General features: G+C 59.7%; 1 protein-coding gene across 1 annotated transcript in view; it reads right to left on the bottom strand.

Annotated features, from left to right (window-relative positions):
• Positions 1 to 9,149, bottom strand: part of LOC137162263 (pneumococcal serine-rich repeat protein-like) — a 74,366-nt gene extending 65,217 nt beyond the window's left edge. Inside the window, exons 1-4 of the mRNA XM_067561882.1 lie at positions 9,068 to 9,149; positions 3,085 to 7,010; positions 1,712 to 1,889; positions 710 to 810 (exon numbers count right to left, since the gene is read on the bottom strand). Coding sequence (XP_067417983.1) covers positions 710 to 810; positions 1,712 to 1,889; positions 3,085 to 7,010; positions 9,068 to 9,149 — 4,287 coding nt within the window. The remainder of the gene's footprint in view (positions 1 to 709; positions 811 to 1,711; positions 1,890 to 3,084; positions 7,011 to 9,067) is intronic.
• Between the last annotated feature and the right edge of the window lie 11,578 nt (positions 9,150 to 20,727).

The raw sequence follows: 20,727 nt of genomic DNA, 5'->3' as shown, positions 1-20,727 counted from the left end.
TCTTGGTGACGGTTGTTTCAGATCCGGGATGGCTCGTCTCCTCAGTGGCTGTTGTAGAGGATCTCGGACTAACCGTTGTCTCAACCACTGTGGCGCTCATGTGCTCTGCGGATGTGGTAGAGGGCCTCTGGGTGGCGGTTGTTTCAGATCCAGGATGGCTCCTCTGCTCAGTGGCTTTTGTAGAAGATCTCGGACTAACAGTTGTCGTTGTCTCAACCACTGTGGCACTCGTGTGTTCTGTGGCTGCGGTAGAGTGCCTCTGGGTGGCAGTTGTTTCAGATCCAGGATGGCTCCTCTGCTCAGTGGCTGTTGTAGAGGATTTCAGACTAACTGTTGTCTCAACCACCGGGGCGCTTGTCTGTTCTGCGGCTGTCGTGGAGGGTTTCTTGGTGACGGTTGTTTCAGATCCGGGATGGCTCGTCTGCTCAGTGGCTGTTGTAGAGGATCTCGGACTAACTATTGTCTCAACCACTGTAGTGCTCGACTGTTCTGTGTCTCTCGTGGAGGGTTTCTTGGTGACGGTTGTTTCAGATGCGGGATGGCTCGTCTGCTCAATGGCTGTTGTAGAGGATCTCGGACTAACAGTTGTCTCAACCACTGTGGCACTCATGTGTTCTGTGGCTGCGGTAGAGTGCCTCTGGGTGACGGTTGTTTCAGATCCAGAATGGCTCATCTGCTCAGTGGCTGTTGTAGAGGATCTCGGACTAACAGTTGTCTCAGCCACCGGAGCGCTTGTCTGTTCTGCAGCTGTCGTGGAGGGCCTCTGGGTGGCGGTTGTTTCAGATCCAGTATTGCTCCTCTGCTCAGTGGCTGTTGTAGAGGATCTCGGACTAACAGTTGTCTCAACCACCGGAGCGCTTGTCTGTTCTGCAGCTGCTGTGGAGGGCCTGTGTGTGGCAATTGACTCACTTCCAGGAAGGCTCGTCTCATCTCTGGCTGGTGTAGAGGATCTCGGACTAGTTTCAACCACCGGGGCGCTTGTCTGTTCTGCGGCTGTCGTGGACGGCCTCTGGGTGGCGCTTGTTTCAGATCCAGGATGGCTCCTCTGCTCAGTGGCTGTTGTAGAGGATCTCGGACTAACCGTTGTCTCAACCACGGTGGCGCTCGTGTGTTCTGCGGCTGTGGTAGAGGGCCTCTGGGTGGCGGTTGTTTCAGATCCAGGATGGCTCCTCTGCTCAGTGGCTGTTGTAGAGGATTTCAGACTAACTGTTGTCTCAACCACCTGGGCGCTTCTCTGTTCTGCGGCTGTGAAAGAGGGCCTCTGGGTGGCGGTTGTTTCAGATCCAGGATGGCTCGTCTGCTCAGTGGCTGTTGTAGAGGATCTCGGACTAACCATTGTCTCAACCACCGGAGCGCTCGACTGTTCTGTGTCTCTCGTGGAGGGTCTCTTGGTGACGGTTGTTTCAGATCCAGGATGGCTCGTCTGCTCAGTGGCTGTTGTAGAGGATCTCGAAATAACTGTTGTCTCAACCACCGTGGCGCTCGTCTGTTCTGCGGCTGTCATGGAGGATCTCTGGGTGGCTGTTGATTGAGATATGGGGCTGCTCACCTGCTCTGTTGCTGTTGTAGATGATCTCTGGGTACCTGTTGTCCCAACCACCGGGGCACTCGTCTTCTCTGTAGCTGTGGTGGAGGGTCCCTGTGTGGTAGTTGACTCACTTCCAGGACGGCTCATCTCATCTCGTGCTGTTGTAGAGGATCGCAGACTAACTGTTGACACAACCACCGAGGACCTCGTGTGCTCCGCGGATGTCGTCGAGGGTCTCTGTGTGGCTGATGACTGAGATATGGGGCCGCTCACCTGCTCTGTTGCTGTTGTAGACGATCTCTGGGTAGTTCTTGTCCCAGCCACCGGGGCACTCGTCTGCTCTGGAGCTGTCGTGGAGGGTCTGTGTGTGGCAATTGACTCACTTCCAGGATGGCTCGTCTCATCTCTGGCTGGTGTAGAAGATCTCGGACTAGTTTCAACCACTGGGGCGCTCATGTGTTCTGCGGCTGTGGTAGAGGGCTTCTGAGTGGCGGTTGTTTCAGATCCAGGATGGCTCCTCTGCTCAGTGGCTGTTGTAGAGGATCTCGGACTAACACTTGTCTCAACCACTGTGGCACTCATGTGTTCTGTGGCTGCGGTAGAGTGCCTCTGGGTGACGGTTGTTTCAGATCCAGGATGGCTCGTCTGCTCAGTGGCTGTTGTAGAGGATCTCGGACTAACAGTTGTCTCAACCACCGGAGCGCTTGTCTGTTCTGCAGCTGCTGTGGAGGGCCTGTGTGTGGCAATTGACTCACTTCCAGGAAGGCTCGTCTCATCTCTGGCTGGTGTAGAGGATCTCGGACTAGTTTCAACCACCGGGGCGCTTGTCTGTTCTGCAGCTGTCGTGGAGGGCCTCTGGGTGGCGCTTGTTTCAGATCCAGGATGGCTCCTCTGCTCAGTGGCTGTAGTAGAGGATCTCGGACTAACCGTTGTCTCAACCACGGTGGCGCTCGTGTGTTCTGCGGCTGTGGTAGAGGGCCTCTGGGTGGCGGTTGTTTCAGATCCAGGATGGCTCCTCTGCTCAGTGGCTGTTGTAGAGGATCTCGGACTAACAGTTGTCTCAACCACTGTGGCACTCGTGTGTTCCGTGGCTGCGGTAGAGTGCCTCTGGGTGACGGTTGTTTCAGATCCAGGATGGCTCGTCTGCTCAGTGGCTGTTGTAGAGGATCTCGTACTAACAGTTGTCTCAACCACCGGGGCGCCTGTCTGTTCTGCGGCTCTCGTGGAGGGCCTCTGGCTGGCGGTTGTTTCAGATCCAGGATGGCTCTTCTGCTCATTGGCTGTTGTAGAGGATCTCAGACTAGTTTCAACCACCGGGGCGCGTGTCTGTTCTGCGGCTGTCGTGGAGGGTTTCTTGGTGACGGTTGTTTCAGATCCAGGATGGCTCGTCTGCTCAGTGGCTGTTGTAGAGGATCTGGACTAACAGTTGTCGTTGTCTCAACCACTGTGGCACTCGTGTGTTCTGTGGCTGCGGTAGAGTGCCTCTGGGTGATGGTTGTTTCAGATCCAGGATGGCTCGTCTGCTCAGTGGCTGTTGTAGAGGATCTCGGACTAACCGTTGTCTCAACCACCGGGGCGCTTGTCTGTTCTGCGGCTGTCGTGGAGGGTTTCTTGGTGACGGTTGTTTCAGATCCGGGATGGCTCGTCTCCTCAGTGGCTGTTGTAGAGGATCTCGGACTAACCGTTGTCTCAACCACCGGAGTGCTCGACTGTTCTGTGTCTCTCGTGGAGGGTTTCTTGGTGACGGTTGTTTCAGATCCAGGATGGCTCGTCTGCTCAGTGGCTGTTGTAGAGGATCTCGGACTAACCGTTGTCTCAACCACCGGGGCGCCTGTCTGTTCTGCGGCTGTCGTGGAGGGTTTCTTGGTGACGGTTGTTTCAGATCCGGGATGGCTCGTCTGCTCAGTGGCTGTTGTAGAGGATCTCGGACTAACCGTTGTCTCAACCACGGGAGCGCTCGACTGTTCTGTGTCTCTCGTGGAGGGTTTCTTGGTGACGGTTGTTTCAGATCCAGGATGGCTCCTCTGCTCAGTGGCTGTTGTAGAGGATCTCGGACTAACCGTTGTCTCAACCACGGTGGCGCTCGTGTGTTCTGCGGCTGTGGTAGAGGGCCTCTGGGTGGCGGTTGTTTCAGATCCAGGATGGCTCCTCTGCTCATTGGCTGTTGTAGAGGATCTCAGACTAGTTTCAACCACCGGGGCGCGTGTCTGTTCTGCGGCTGTCGTGGAGGGTTTCTTGGTGACGGTTGTTTCAGATCCAGGATGGCTCGTCTGCTCAGTGGCTGTTGTAGAGGATCTCGGACTAACAGTTGTCGTTGTCTCAATCACTGTGGCACTCGTGTGTTCTGTGGCTGCGGTAGAGTGCCTCTGGGTGATGGTTGTTTCAGATCCAGGATGGCTCGTCTGCTCAGTGGCTGTTGTAGAGGATCTCGGACTAACAGTTGTCTCAACCACTGTGGCGCTCATGTGCTCTGCGGCTGTGGTAGAGGGCCTCTGGGTGGCGGTTGTTTCAGGTCCAGGATGGCTCCTCTGCTCATTGGCTGTTGTAGAGGATCTCAGACTAGTTTCAACCACCGGGGCGCGTGTCTGTTCTGCGGCTGTCGTGGAGGGTTTCTTGGTGACGGTTGTTTCAGATCCAGGATGGCTCGTCTGCTCAGTGGCTGTTGTAGAGGATCTCGGACTAACAGTTGTCGTTGTCTCAACCACTGTGGCACTCGTGTGTTCTGTGGCTGCGGTAGAGTGCCTCTGGGTGATGGTTGTTTCAGATCCAGGATGGCTCGTCTGCTCAGTGGCTGTTGTAGAGGATCTCGAAATAACCGTTGTCTCAACCACCGTGGCGCTCGTCTGTTCTGCGGCTGTCATGGAGGATCTCTGGGTGGCTGTTGATTGAGATATGGGGCTGCTCATCTGCTCTGTTGCTGTTGTAGATGATCTCTGGGTAGCTGTTGTCCCAACCACCGGGGCACTCGTCTTCTCTGTAGCTGTGGTGGAGGGTCCCTGTGTGGTAGTTGACTCACTTCCAGGACGGCTCGTCTCATCTCGTGCTGTTGTAGAGGATCGCAGACTAACTGTTGACACAACCACCGAGGACCTCGTGTGCTCTGCGGATGTCATCGAGGGTCTCTGTGTGGCTGATGACTGAGATATGGGGCCGCTCACCTGCTCTGTTGCTGTTGTAGACGATCTCTGGGTAGTTCTTGTCCCAACCACCGGGGCACTCGTCTGCTCTGGAGCTGTCGTGGAGGGTCTGTGTGTGGCAATTGACTCACTTCCAGGATGGCTCGTCTCATCTCTGGCTGGTGTAGAGGATCTCGGACTAACACTTGTTTCAACCACTGGGGCACTCATGTGTTCTGTGGCTGTGGTAGAGTGCCTCTGGGTGACGGTTGTTTCAGATCCAGGATGGCTCGTCTGCTCAGTGGCTGTTGTAGAGGATCTCGGACTAACAGTTGTCTCAACCACCGGGGCGCCTGTCTGTTCTGCGGCTCTCGTGGAGGGCCTCTGGGTGGCGGTTGTTTCAGATCCAGGATGGCTCTTCTGCTCATTGGCTGTTGTAGAGGATCTCGAACTAACCGTTGTCTCTACCACCGTGGCGCTCATGTGTTCTGTGGCTGCGGCAGAGTGCCTCTGGGTGATGGTTGTTTCAGATCCAGGATGGCTCCTCTGCTCAGTGGCTGTTGTAGAGGATTTCGGATTAACCGTTGTCTCAACCACCATGGCGCTCGTGTGTTCCGCGGCTCTCGTTAAGGGTTTCTCACTGGCTGTTGACTGAGATATGTGGCCGCTCATCTGCTCTGTTGCTGTTGTAGACGATCTCTGGGTAGTTCTTGTCCCAACCACCGGGGCACTCTTCTGCTCTGGAGCTGTTGTGGAGGGTCTCTGATTGGCAGTTGACTCACCTCCTGGACGGCTTGGCTCGTCTCCGGCTGTTGAAGATGATCTTCGATTAGCCGTTGTCTCGACCACCGTGGAGCTCATCTGTTCTGCCTCTGTCGTGGAGGGCCTCTGGGTGTTGGTTGTTCCAGATCCAGGAAGGCTTATCTCCTCTTCAGCTGTAGAGGATTGCGGACTAGTCGTTTTCTCAAGTACTGTGGGGCTTGTGTGTTCCGCGGCTGTTGTTGAAGGACTCTGTGTGGCTGTTGACTGAGATATGGGTCCGCTCACCTGCTCTGTTGCAGATGATCTCTGGGTAGCTGTTGTCCCAACCACCGGAGCACTCCTCTTCTCTGTAGCTGTCGTGGAGGGTCTGTGTGTGGCAATTGACTCACTTCCAGGATGGCTCGTCTCCTCTCTGGGTGTTGTAGAGGATCTCGGACTAGCTGGTGTCTCAGCAACTGTTCTTCTAGTCTGTTCTTCAGCTGTCTTGGAGGGTCTCTCGCTGACTGTTGACTGAGATATGGGGCCGCTCCTCTGCTCTGCTGCTGTTGTAGAGGATCTCCTTGTAGTCATTGTCCCAACCACTGTGGCGCTCGTCTGTTCCGCAGTCCTGGTGGAGGATATCTGGGTGGCGGTTGACTCACTTCCATGATGGCTTGTCTGCTCTCCGGCTGTTGTTGAGGATCGCGGACTAACTGTTGTCACGCTCACCGTCGGGCTCGTCTTTCCAGCGGCTGTCGTCGAGGGTCTCCGGGTGACTGTTGACTGAAATATGGGGCCGCTCGTCTGCTCTGTTGCTGTTGAAGATGATTTCTGGGTAGTTGTCCCAACCACCGGGGCACTCGTCTGCTCTGTAGCTGTAGTGGAGGTTGTCTGGGTGGCGGCTGACTCACTTCCGGAACGGCTTGGCTCGTCTCCAGGTGTTGTAGAGGATCTCAGACTTGCCTTTGTCTCAACCACCATGGCGCTCGTCTGTTCCGCAGCTGTGGTGGAGGATCTCAGGCTGGCCGTCGTCTCAACCACTAGAAGGCTCACCTGCTGTGCAGCTTTTGGGGAGGGTCTCAAGCTGTGTGTTGACTGAGTTACGGAGATGCCCGTCTGTTCCGCGGTTGTCGTGGAGGGTCTCGGACTGGCTGTCAGTTCAGTTACAGGAGCACTCGACTGTTCTGCAGCTGTTGTGGCGGGTCTCTGGTTGGCCATCGACTCGCCTACAGGGCCGCTCCTCTGCTCCGTGACTCCCGTAGACAATCTGGGGCTGGCCGTCGTGTCAATTACCCGCTTACTCGTTTGCTCCGTAACTTTCGTCTCGGTTCTGGGGACGCTCGTCACCTCTGTGGCTGTCGTGGTGGGCGTCGCACTGGCCGCCGGCTCAGATTCAGGACCGCGCATCTGTTCCGTGGTGTTCGTGGCACGTGGCGGAGTCGCTGTCGACTCCGTTCCAGTTCCTGTCGCCTGCTCCTCGGTTCCCGTGGAGGGTCTCGGGCTCTCCATTGACTCACCTACGGGGCCGCTCTTCTGCTCCATGGCTGTTGTGTGGGTTCTCCATCTGGCCGACAACTCAGTGGCTGTTGTGGAGACACCTGTGCTATCTGTCTCCTGAATTGAGGCTGGAGTCACGGTACCATTTGAAAGAGAAAGGGAAGGAAATGGATTGATGCAGATTGAGGGACCCTCCAAAAGGGAGGAAGGAGGCGAGGAAGCCCTGGGTGGTTTCCCCTGTGGACATCCTCCTCATCTTCTCCACTCTCACTGACCCCCTCTGGAGAGCCGCTGGGCGGAGCCACTATCTCAATGTGGGGTGGCTGCAGCAGCATCCAGCCCCACAGAACTGCAGCTTGGGGAGGACAGACACCAGTGGGAGCTGAGTTTTGGGGGTACACAGGGCAGCAGGGTCCCGCCCCATAGATCCAGCTCTGGAATATCAGTGCTAGGGGAGCGGGGTGTTGGGGAGATGGGGGGGAACAGGACTCAGCCCCATAGAATCACAGCATGGGGAGGACCAGCACCAAGGGAATCAAGGCATTGGAGGGCTGTGGGGGGCAGGAACAGAATGGCCCCATAGCAGCAGCCTCCCTGCAGTGGGGTTCACCGTTTGCCCTCCCCTAGGGAAAGTCCAGAGTCACCAGTCTTGTGCCCCGCCCAGTCCCAGGGTAGACACTAACCCCTCCAGCCCCAGCTGGCAGGTTTGCCCCAGAAGAGGGGGAAAGTGATTGGTATGCCTGCCTCAGTTTCCCTCTGCACTTTGCCTTGCTACCCAGCATACCAAGGTTACCACTGCTTGGGACTGGGGCAGGAGACTTGGGAGGGGGCCCATACCACTATCGGGGGGGCAAATGGGGCCCTAAAAGACCCAGTTGAAGCCACCCAACACGGAGTTCCAGGAAGGACAGAGGGCAGCTCCAGGACCGAGCCGTGAGTGCTGCCCAGTGGCTGGGGAAGGGTGCGGGAGGCAGCCTAGGGCTGCCATCCGTCCGTAAATTCACAGACAGTCAGTAAAAAAAATGTCTGTAAACCCGCAAATGAATGAAAACGTCTGTGAGATTGGGCGGAAATAAAACGTCTGGTATTTTAACGTTCAGAATCACATCTCCTCTCAGAAAACAACCCTGAGCAGGACTCGGTCAATCTCCCGTTTGCTGTTATCACACAGGCCTGAAGAACCCTGGTGAGAACAGCCACCCGGTGCCAAAAGCCGGCATGCAGACAAGCGCGGGGGAATGCCCGTGTTTGTGCCGCTCCTGCACTGCTGGCGGTATTTTTACTGAGGTCGGTAAAAAGTTTACCGGGGGCTCAGTAAAAATAAACCCACTTCAGATCTTCACATCAGTAAAAACTGAACTGCCAGGCCGGCAAGCCTGCGCCCGGCTGGGACGCATTACTGGAGAGCTCACCCCGGGCCACGACAGCCTTTCATGACAGACTAATCGTTCGTGCCTGCAGACTCCAGGACATGCCGAGAGGGTGGGGAACACGAAGACAGTGGCCACCGGCTGGGACACGGGTGGCTTTGGGAGACAGGGCAGCCCCTGGGCGGCACCGGACCTGGAGCCGTCACAGCTTGGGCGGCTGGCAGCTCCGGCTGCCCAGGGACCGGCAGATCCTGGAGCCGGCAGCCAAGGAATTGTCCTTGCGGCTTGGGCAGGTGGGCGGCGGCCCCACGGATCCCTGGAGAGGGATGCTGGGTGGGTCCTTGCCAGGGGCCCGGCTCATTAAACAGGCCACTCCCAAGGGACTGGAGACAGAGCGGGGCAAAGACCAGAGCCAGGGGTCTGTGACACCCTCCTTCCCTTCCCACCCCTCCCACTACACTGGCCGTCCACCCCCCTCCATCCTCCCACATGCACCATAGGGGGTAGGCTGGATCCTGGGTGCCATGGGAGGCTGGGGGGGTGTCCAGGAAGCCATGGGGGGGCTGTACCCTTGGTGCCATGGGGAGCTGGAATGCTGGGGACAGAGGGGCTGGGGGCTCTACCCTGGGTGCCATGGGGTGCTGGGAGGCTGGAGGGGTGTCCAGGCAGCCATGGGGGACTGGGGACTGTACCCTGGGTACCATGGGGGGCTGGGATGCGAGGGATGGGGTGGCTTAGAGGACCAATTCTGTAGCACCCCATATCCCAGGGGCTTCGCTGGGCCACCCCTCCCAGAAGGTGCCCTGGGTACTCACCCCCCAGGGAAGCCAGGGCCAGAGCTGCCCAGAGGCAGAGGGCCATGGGCCTCATCCCCACTCTCCCGTCATGGGTTCTCATGGACAGCGGCGGGGGGGCGTGCCGGTGCGGGGCTCTGGCGAGGACAGACAGACAGACGCGGGCAGCCAGGATCCTGCTGGCAGCTGAAGTGAGCCGGGTGGATGCTGGATTTCATAGAGGGAGGAGGGCAGGTGGGAGGGGCCCCCAGGCGTCAGCCCAAACCACAGAGATCCAGCTGATAAGGGGATGGGGCTGTGCCCCACCCTGAGCTGCCAAGGGGGCCCGGCCGCTGGCAACCCAGCACCCTCAGGGAGCCCAGCACCCTCAGGGAGCCGGGCAGGGGCAGCTGCCCACCCAGGGCTGGGAGGGTCGCGGGCTGGCCGGTGCCAGGCACGGAGCCAGGAGCAGCCCAGCATCGTCAGCGTCACTAAAGGAGCTGGGCAAATATTTGAAGGAAACTCGTTGCCAACAGCCTCCTCGCTGCAACAGAGACGGACACTGAGCCAGGCCAGGAGCCCTGACGGGGGATTTCTCCTGCTCTGGCTGCCCCCATCCCCATGGCCACCGGGCGCCTCGCTCTGCATCTTCATCCCCCCACCCTCTGCTGGGCGGGGCAGGGCCCCCCAGCCACTCACCAGGCCAAGGCACCGGGGTCAAAGCCAAAAAGCACCCCAACCTTGCATCTCAGGGGTAGGGTGGCTGCTGGCAGGCCCGCGGGCGCTGCCCACCCTCCTACGCTCTGCCCTGAGAGGTGCCACAGCTGTGCGGGTTTCGGGGCAGTTTTGCAGCCCTTGGCTGTGCCCCCAGGACGGGCCTGGGTCCCTCGCCTGCCCTGCCAGCCTGGCCCCCTCTCGTTGCACTTCTGAGCATTCTCTGAGCCCAGCCTCGGAGCACCAATGCCACGGGTCAGCCCGGCTCATGAGGTGCTCAGCCGCCGCTGTGGGCCCCTGGTGACCTTTGAGGACCAGGGAGCTCACAATGGGGGGGGGACTGTGTGTGAGTCAGTGTGAGCCGGGGATACGCGTGCATGCGCACACGTGTGAGCCCGTGCGGGGCTGAGCCGGCACGTGAGCTGGCCTCGCACAGGACCCTGCACGCTCGCCCACCGGGGTGTTTGCGCAGCAGCCGCTCTCAGGTCCCGTTACCACGGCATTGACGTCAGGGCAGGACGACTCATTTCCCTTTTATGCACAGGGTGTTCCCCTACGGCAACTTAATCAGGGCAGCGCACTGCGCCGGTTACCAACACTCGCCCTTGGAGAGCCTTTATCACTCGGGCAAACACTGCGCCACCTATAAATAGCACCTCAAGGGCAGCAGTGACCCGCCCGCCCCCATCACAGCCCTTGTGCTCCACCGGGGTCCCAGCCACCCACACCATGCTACTGCCACACTGGCTCAGGGCAGGGGGCCAGCAGCCCAGACTGCTGGGCTCTGGGAGGGGAGGGGTGTCTGGTGGTCAAAGTAGGGCAGGGGCCGGGAGCCCGGACGCCTGGGTTCTTTCCCTAGATCTGCTGCTGACTCTCTGGGGGACAAGCCCCTTCCCCTCGGTGCCAGCGTTCCTGTCCCTACATCTCTGCACAGGTTCATCAATCGCCCACTGTCCTCACGTGTGGGAAAGCGGGTTGCAGGGAGGTCACCCAGGCACATTCCAGGGGATTTACCTCACTGTTCCGCTTCACCACGATTTCAGGCTTTTATTTCCTTCTCCGATCACCTTGCGAGCCGGCCCCGGCCTGCCACAATGTCGCAGCTTCCACCCTGCCCAACGGCATCCTGCGTGTCACAGCAGCAAGTGGGGGCCCCCCGGGATGCCCGCCATGCCAAGCGCTGCAGAGACCCCCCCAGATGAAATCAGGGGCCCCATTGCGCCAGGCATTGCACAGACCCCAAGACCGGGCCCACCCCCATCATTGCCACATCCAGCCCTGAGCCTCTCTGCTGGGGGGCAGGGTTCATACCCATGGGGAAGGGCACATCTGCTCACAGGGACCTGGCATCCACGTCTCATGAGGAGCAGGGTCGCATTATCGGCCGGGGGGAGGCAGAAGGCCATGGGAGCAGAGCTAACAGCTGGCAGGGCCCCTGGGCCAGGCTCCAGGGGGAACCAGGAGAAACCAGGGACCCGCTGCTAGAAAAGAGCAGGTGCATCTGCTCCTTTCACTTCACAGGGACACTGCAGCCTGCCCAGGGGAGCTGGGGGAAGCCATCTCAGGCCCAACCAGGCACAGCAGGACTCAGGGACCCCCAGCAAACTCTGGGGGCACCCCAGCCCCTTTGGAGATCCCTGAAAAGGGCCCTGGCCATTCTCCAGAGGCCCTGCCAGCCCCCAGGGGCGGGGCTGCGCCCAGCACCTTTATAAGCAGCACCTGTCCCGGCCCAGCTGGTTCTGATGAGTGAATTCATGGGCCAGCCCCAGGCCCATGCCCCTTAAAGGAGAACAGCTGCCCACTGCAGCAGGGAGCAGTCCTGGATCCTGGTGCAGCAGCTGTGGGATCCACAGCAGCTCAGCAATCCCATCAGTGGGGGGCTGAAACCCAGGGTCCCAGGAGGGCACGGGGGTCGCTGGCAGGGAGCCTGGCTGGGAGCCCGGCCGAGGCTGCCCCGGGACAGAGCCAGGGTGACACCTGTCCTGGGCCGCGCTGCCAGGGCGATGCGCTGAACCATTTGGCAATGCACGGAACCACGCAGCGCTGCCGTGGCGATGCACGGAACCATGTGGCGATGCACAGAACCACTTGGCAACGCACGGAACCACACAGCACTGCTGTGGCGATGCACGGAACCACATGGCGATGCATGGTACTGTGCAGCGCTGCCGTGGCGATGCACGGAACCACGTTGTGAGCCCCCCCCAGGAGCTGTGCAAACGAATCCAATGCAGACGCCGTGTTTTATTGTGTAAGTGAGATAGCGGCAGATGTGTTCCCTTTACTGTTGTGATCATGGTACAGCGCTGCTTGTTCGTTTCTTGAAGTGAGCGCTGTCCTGAAACTTGTATGATTGAACCTAAAAATATCTTGCTGAATTCCCTGTGAGTGAGGGAGGGAGGGGTGCATGCGCAAGGCATAAAAAGACACCAACCCAAACTGCTCCGACAGCAGACAGGGGAGTGAAGACCGAAGAATGCCTCTCAACAGCCCTAAAGTGCAAATAAACAGCCCTAAAGTGCAGAAGGATCCGCCCAGGGACCAGACAAAGCACAGAAAGGTCAGGCGTGCAATGAGCTGGTGATTAACAACGATATGAAACCCAGCAGCAGCAGGACACAGCCAGGCCCAGAGACGTACACGAGAGCCAGCAAGTGTCTAAGATGGGTACAAACATGGAAAAACAAGGTTACGTACCAGTAACTGCTGTTCTTCTCATGTCCATTCCACTATAGGTGTGTGCATGCCTCCGTGCATGGTTCCCAGAACTTTTTCCCCTTAGCAGACCCCCACAGGGGAGGCTCCAGTGCCCCCTGGATCCCCATTCACATGCCGCGGTATATGAGGCACTGCCGGCCCTACGGCCCCTCAGTCCCTTCTTTCTGCCAACTCCGGCAGCGGGGACGGAGGGCAGGTGTGGAATGGACATGAGCAACACATCTCAAAGAACAGCAGTTACTGGTAAGTAACCTTGTTTTCTACTTCGAGGGATTGCTCATGTCCATTCCACTATAGGTGACTAACACACAATACCTTGGAGGTGGGTAGGAGTTACTGGTGAGCTGCCCTCAGCATGGCTCTGCCGAATCCCGCATCCTCTCTTGCCTGCTGGGCGATGGCATAGTGGGATGTGAAGGGATGCACCAATGACCAGATGTCCTGGAGGGGCACCCGTTCCAGGAAGGCTGTAGATGAGGTTTGAGCTCTGGTTGAGTGCGTTGTGATGGTCCCCGGACGCGGCACCCTCGCCTGCTCGTAGCAGCACTTGATGCAGGAGGTGATCCACACGGAGATGCGCTGGGTGGAGACAGGTGAGCCTTTCATCCGGTCCACCACTGCGACGAAGAGCTGCGTTGATTTCCGGAACGGCTTTGTACGCTCGATGTAGAAGGCCAGGGCTCGTCTCATGTCCAGCCAATGCCATCTCCTCTCCTCCTCCGAACCATGTGGTTTAGGAAAAAACACGGGGAGAAAAATATCTTGATTACAATGAAATTGGGAAACCACCTTGGGCAGGAAGGCCAGATGCAGCCTTAGCTGCACCTTATCCTTACAGAATACTGTATACGGGGGCTCCGAGGTCAGGGCCCTAATCTTGGAGATCCCCTAGCTGAGGTAATGGCCACCAGAAAGGCTACCTTCCATGAAAGGATGAGCAGAGGGCATGAAGCCATGGGCTCAAAGGGGGGCCCATGAGTCTTGAGAGGACCGGGTTGAGATCCCAGGGAGGCACAGGGTCACGGACCTGCAGATAAAGCCTCTCCACCCCCTGAGGAACCTGACCGACATGGGGTGGGATGGAAGGCCGAAATGGCCACCAGGTGAACCTTCAACGAGGCCAGTGCCAGACCCTGGAGCTTTAGCAGCTACTCCAGGATCACCTGCAGAGGGAATGCCCCGGGACTCCGCCCAACAGGTAAACCGCCTCCACTTAGCCCGGTACACAACCTGTGTAGAAGGTTTCCTGCTGCCCTGGAGCGAGCAGAACCTTGGGCACTTCATGTTCCAGGCCAATGCCAATAGGTCCCATTGGGGAACACCCCACTTCCGGGGGGTCGTAGTCACCACCTCCGGGTGCAGCGACCAGTCGTGGCGGGGTAGAAACGACCTGCTGAAGTGATCCGCCTCGTCGATCCTCACTCCCGGAAGGTGAGAGGCAGTCAAGTGGAAATCGTGCCTCACGGCAAAGTCCCACAGGCAGATGGCTTCCTCGCAGAGGGCCGAGGAGCACATTCCCCCCCTGCCTGTTTATGTAAAACATGGCTGCGGTGTTGTCCCTCAGCACCTGCACCACTCTGCCCGTCAGGAATCGGAGGAACACCTTGCACGCTAGGCGAATGGTCCTCAGCTCCTTCACGTTGATGTGCAGGCGCCTCTCCTCCCCCGACCAGAGCCCCTGAGTGCCGAGGTTGGCACTGATGTGGGCTCCCCATCCCACATCCGAGGCGTCGGAGATTAGGGTGACCGACGGGACCAGTTCCCTGAACGGAACGCCCTTCATCACTGCCCTGGGAGACCTCCACCAGTCTAGGGAGGCAAGGACGGGTGGGGGAACCGTGACCACCTGGTCCAATGGGTGTCTGCTCGGCACATACACTGAGGCCAACCACGCCTAGAGCGGTCTGAGCCTCAGGCGAGCTAGTCTCACTTCGTACGTGCAGGCCGCCATGTGGCCTAAGAGCTGCAGGCAGTGCCTGACTGTCGTCGAGGGGCACTGGGCAATGATAGAGACCATCACCTCGAAACGTGGCTGAGGCAGGAAGGCTCTGGCTGGGAAGCGTCCAGGGTGGCCCCAATGAATTCTATGCGTTGCACTGGGGTTAGCGAGGACTTCTGCTCGTTTATGAGCAATCCCAGCCTGCTGCATGTAGAGCAAGTGAGGGTCACGCTCTCCTGCACCTGGGACCTGGACCTGCCCCTGATCAGCCAATCGTCCAGGTAAGGGGAGATCTGCACAAACTCAGGTGGGCAGCCACTACCACCATGCACTTGGTGAACACCCTTGGAGCCGAAGATAAGCCAGGGCAGGGCTGTGAACTGCTAGAGGGAACCAGCTACCGTGAAATGGAGAAAATGCCTGTGGCTGGGAGGATAGACATGGAAGTCTGCGTCCTTCAGCTCGACGGCAGCATACCAGCCTCCTGGCTCCAGGGCAGGGATTATGGAGGCCAGGGAGACCATGCAAAACCTGAGCCGTTTGACATGTTTGTGTAGACGACACAGGTGTAATGTGGGTCTCAGACCCCGCTTCGCCTTGGGGATGAGGAAGTACCTCGAACAGAACCCCTGCCCCCTTCCGCCTGGAGGGACCATTTCCACCGCTCCCAGGTTGAGGAGGGTGTCCACCTCCTGCAAGAGGAGTTGCTCGTGAGAGGGGTCCCTGAAGAGGGACGGAGGGAGAGGGTTGTTGGGGGGGGGGGTAGATGTAAACTGTAGGGCGTAGCCCCTGAGACTGTCCCAAGGACCCAACGGTCCGACGTGATCTTTGCCCATTTGGGATAGAAGGGCCTTAACCTGTTCAGGAAGGGGCGGGCGGATCCAGCACGCGGGGCGCCACCCTCGGGTGCACCATCAAAACTGCTTCCTCCGATTGCCCGACCCCCTGGGGGGCCCCTGCGGGGGGCCTGAGGACGAGCTGGGGGACTGATTCCATCTTCTAAACCCCCTGTTCCAGTCCCTATTTCTGTGGGGTTGAAAAGGCCTGGGCGGAGGCCTTGGCTGCTGCTGCTGCGCCTGGAGCTGTGACTGCCGCCTGGAAGCCTGGGGCGTGTACAGGTTGGAGTCCTTCAGACTGTGCAGCTTCCAAACACACTTAGCAACTACTTAACTAACTTAGCACAACAAACAAGTCCAGACAAAGGGCCTGGCACTTGCTGTGAGCCAGGCTAGGTCCAGCAACCGTCACGGGCAGAAAGAAGGGGCTGAGGAGACGTAGGGCCGGCAGCGTCTCATATACCGTGGCATGTGCGCAGCGGTCCGGGGGGTGCCGGAGCCGGCCCTGCGGGAGCTGCTAAAGAGAAAAAGTTCCGGTGGCCGTGCATGGAGCGTGCAGCCACCTACGGTGCAATGGACGTGAGCAAGCCTCGAAGACGAACTTTGGGTCTCGTTCTGCGAGTGTCGTCTGGAGCGTCAGATTCGCGACCGACAGAGGCCCGGCTCCCTCCTTGTGCCCGGCCCAGCTGGCCACACGGCCGGCTCGAGCAATGCGGAAAAGGACTGGTCATTACATGACAGCAGCTCGCAGAGCTGTGTGAATGTGTGTGTGTCTGTGGCAGCTCTTTGATGTTCTCACACGGACAATAAACGCGGCGCGTGGCCTCGTCCCCCCTGAATCAGGCCCTGCTCGGCTTTCCTTTTACAGGTCTAACCAGGCGGCCCTGGCAAGGTGACGCACGCGACCACGTGGCGATGCACGGAGCCGCGCGGCGCTGCCGTGAGCCACCGTGATGCCGTGTGGCGGTGTGCGGCTCCCCAGGCGGGGATGCTCAGAGGGTCTCAGGTGCTGAGGGCCCGGCTCAGGGAGGGGGCCTGGGCGACTCCATCTCCCCCAAACCCCCTCAGGCACGGGCCCAGGGGAGGCTGGGGCGTGGAGGTGTCCAGGCCCCGGGGCAAAAGGGGGTGAAGGGTTCCCAGCAGCACAGTCTGAATCAACCGGGGGGAGAAGCCAGCACCTGCCGTTTGGGCCCCCCCACGACAGGAAGGATGTGGACAAGTCGGAGAGAGTCCAGCGGAGGGTGACAAAAATGATGAGGGGCTGGAGCACATGACTAAAGAGGAGAGGCCGAGGGAACTGGGCTTGTTTAGTCTGCAGAAGAGAAGAATGAGGGGGGATTTGATAGCAGCCTTTAGCTACCTGAAAGGGGGTTCCAGGGAGGATGGAGCTAGGCTGTTCTCAGTGGGGGCAGATGACAGAACAAGGAGCAACGGTCTCAAGTTGCAGTGGGCAGGTCTAGGTTGGACATTGGGAAAAACTTTTTCCCTAGGCGGCTGGTGAAGCACTGGGATGGGTTACCTAGGGAGGTGGGGGAATCTCCATCCTTAGAGGTTTTTAAGGCCCGGCTTGACAAAGCCTGGCTGGGATGGTTTAGTCGGGGCTGGTCCTGCTGTGAGCAGGGGGTGGGAGTAGCTACCTCCCAGGGTCCCGTCAACCCTGATCTCCCAGGAGTCTGAGCTCCCGGCTGGGCCGGGGCTGGGTCCCGCAGGTTACGCACGTTCCCTGGAGTTATAAATAACAGCAGCGATTCCACAGAATAAATAAATCAAAGGTCAGCCCCGGAGACCTGAGCAAGGCGCTCGCCCTGGGAGGGGGGTGGGTGGGGACCTGCCGCCTCACCTTGGCTGAGGTGACACATCAGGGACAGGGCGGGGCACTGGGGGCCAGGACTTCTGGGTTCTTTCCCTTGCTCTGGGAGGGCAGGGGGCTCTCGTGGTTAGAGCAGGGGGCTGGGGGCCCGTTCCGTTCCTGGCCTGGTTCCTGAATCACCGTTACCTGGCCCCGTCTCCTCCCTGGGCCATGCCCCGCGGTGCCCCGGCTAATGGGTATAAGCTACGTGTGCGCAGTGCATGCTCGGTGTTGCCCCTTCATCCAAGGGGTGGCCCAAGGGGAAGCTCGCCGGGCGAGCCTGGGGCCACACACTCGGCAAACCCTTGGGCGCGTGGGAAATGACCCCTTGGGGTGGGTAAGGAGGGGCCGTTCAGAGGCGCCAGCTCTGGAGGGGAAGCAGCCGGGGCAGGGCAGGACTGGGGCAGAAATTCAGGGAGGGGTCAGGAGTTAGGGGCTGGGGGGGGGGTCAGGATTCAGGGCTGGGGACAGGCAGACATCGCGAGTTGGGGGGTGAAGGGCTGGGCCAGGCTGGGTCTGACCCAGGAACCCTCTAGCCCCGCGGCCGGCGCTGCGGTGGGAACGAACCAAGCAGGGCAATTCGCTGCCCCAGCTTCGGGCAGCGGGAGGTTTAGGGACCCTCCCCGAGCAGGGGGTTGCGCCCCCCAAACCTCTGGGCGACTAGCCGTTGCTGGAGCCGTCGTCCAGCCGGGAGAGACCCAGCGCCTGCATGGGCCAGGGGTAGCGTTTGGGGCTGCTGACAGGGGCCGAGGGGAGGGTTTGGGAACCAGGGGGATCCCCTAGGGCAGGCCACACACCGCCCCCGCCCTCCCCTCCCCCCGGCCCGAGCTGCAGCCTCACACGGGTGCAGGAGCCAACGCGCCTCGCCCAACCGGCCCCGCGGAGCCGCGGTGCCAATATTTGCTCAGGGATAAACACGGGGCGGAAAGAAAGTCAAACAGGGCCGGGCGGGGAGGGGGGCAGGTGACTAGGCGACGGGTAACAGGAGAGGAAACGGCCAGCCACAGGGCGTGGGGATGGGAGACTGCCCCCCAGCCAGCCAGCCAATGGGGAGCGGGACCCAGGGGAGTTGTGTACCTGAGCCAGGGGCTCACTTGTGCAGGGGATGGGGCCCAGGGGAGTTGTGTACCTGGACAGGTAGGATCTCCCCGCCCGCCGCAGGAGCCAGCGTCAGAAGCGCCCCAGCCTGAGACACGCAGCCGGGTTCCTGGGGAGGTTCCCATCCCCTCCCCCACTTCGCTTGGGGCTCCCCGTTTCCCCCACACACACCCAGGAGGGCCCCCTGCCCTGCCCCATGGAGCCTGCCCCACAGCTGCCATCCCATGGGCGGTTCCTTGGTGGTAGGGCAGGTGGCTGGGGCCTCAGTGGGGAGCCCCTCCCCACATGCACGCCCTGTCCCCCAGAAGGGAGATGGGAGTGAACCAGAGACCAGGAAACTGATGAGTCTTGGCTCCCCCGAGCCTCCCCTTTCCCGTCCCCACGGAGCCCCTCCCCACATGTCTGCTGCCCCCCACCAGCCTTCCCTCCCTCCTGTGCCCCTAGCTCCTCGCCACTTCATCCCTCCTGCACCCCCAGGCCCTGCCCTGCCCCCTGCACCTCCCAGATTTAACCCCAGGGTCCAGCCCCCCTGCTCCCAGCCCCCATGGACCCTCCCCCCTCACCCCGGCTGCAGCTCCTCCATCTCTCCATGGGCCTGTCCCCCTCATCCATGTCTCCATCGGGTCCCAGCCCCACGTGACCAGCTCGGCCTGTCCCCCCATAAACCCACCCCTCCCACACCCACACACAGTCACACACACACAGACACACACAGCACAGCACACAGACACACATGCAGACACACACATGCACACACACAGCACACACACACACATACAAACACCCAGCCTCACACACACACAGAGACACACAGCACACACACACACACAGACACACACAAGCACACACACAGCCTCACACACACACACAGCACACAGACACACAGCACGCAGACACATACACACACATACACAGCACACACACACACATACAAACACACAGCCTCACACACACACTCAGCACACAGACACACACAGTCACACACAGACACAGCACAGGCACACACACACAGAGCATACAGACATACACAGACACACACACACGGATACACACACAGCACAGTCTCACACACACACACACAGCACATATACAGACACAGCACACAGTCACACACACACAGCCACACACACACAGATACACACACAGCACACAGACACATAGCACACAGACACATACACGCACGTACACAGCACACACACATACAGACACACACACACAGCACAGCCACACACACACAGAGCACACAGCCACACACAGCACACACACACAGCACACAGACACAGCACACACAGGACACAGACACACACACGGATAAACACACACAACGGTTTAAGGCCTGAGCCCGTTTCACCACGGCCATGGGGATTCGTTAGGGACGTGCTGCCCCCTGCTGGCTGTGGCCGGGACTGAGTGTGTGTGTGTGTGTGTACGCGCGCGCACTCAGTGAGGCTAGGGTGCGGGGGTTTCTCGCTGGAGGGCGGATGGGGGTGCTGGGTGGGATGGACCCTGCGCTGTGTGTGTGTGTGAGTGTGTATGTGCCCGCCCGCCCGCCCCCGCTGTAACCGGACCCCCCCCCGGTGGAGTCTCAGCCACGGATTCCTCGACTCTCCCAGCCCAAAATAGCCCCTGGCATTTGGGGCCAATTCCGGCCGCCGGGGGGCGGTGGGGGCAGAGCTGGGAGGCCGGGAGGGCAGAGACCTTTACTGGGGAGTCACTCCAGCCCCCCCGCGCCCCACCCCCGGCTGGCCCCCCACAGCCCACTGCACCCTTGGGGCTCACAGCCGCAGCCTCTGACCTGCACACGCGCGTGCATGCACACGTGCGATCACACACACCTGTACATGCACACGCATACACAATCACACACACACACACACGTGGGCACACAGGTATACACACACGCAGGCAGACACACAATCACACACATGTACACATGCACAATCACACACACACACACACACGGGCGCACAGGCACACACACATGTACACATGCACAATCACACACACACATGGGTGCACAGGCATACACACACATGCACAATCACACGCACACGGGGCGCAGGCATACGTACACACAGGCAGACACACACACACATGCACACAGACACATACGCATGCACACAGGCAGACGCCCTCACGCACACGCACACACACACGGATGCACACCTACACACATGCACACGCATGCAGACACACGCTTGTGCGCACACACACAAAAACGCGGCACCGCAGGGGGTTCTCGCTGTCCCTGCGCCCGGCATTGTGTCGTTAGTGACACAGCTAATTCACCCGCTGCTGGGAGACACAGCCAGAGCCAGACACACACACACACACACACACACACACACACACACACGCTGGGACACTGACTCACACACACACAACACTCTGACAAAGGGACACCGACAGACACACACAAACAGCCAGACGACACAGCGAGCCAGACACCGCTACACACAGACAAACGGACACACAACCTGAACCCGGGGCCTCGAGGAGCCAGCCCCCCTTCCCTCTCCCCACGGGCCCAACCCAGACGCCAGGGGAT

The sequence above is a fragment of the Emydura macquarii genome, unplaced genomic scaffold, assembly GCF_026122565.2.
Source record: "Emydura macquarii macquarii isolate MOO-44397 ecotype Brisbane River unplaced genomic scaffold, CSIRO-AGI_Emac_v2 contig_306, whole genome shotgun sequence".
Lineage (NCBI taxonomy): Eukaryota > Metazoa > Chordata > Testudines > Chelidae > Emydura > Emydura macquarii.
Note: the sequence above shows the minus strand (reverse complement) of the source record. Positions and strands in the feature narration are given on the sequence as shown.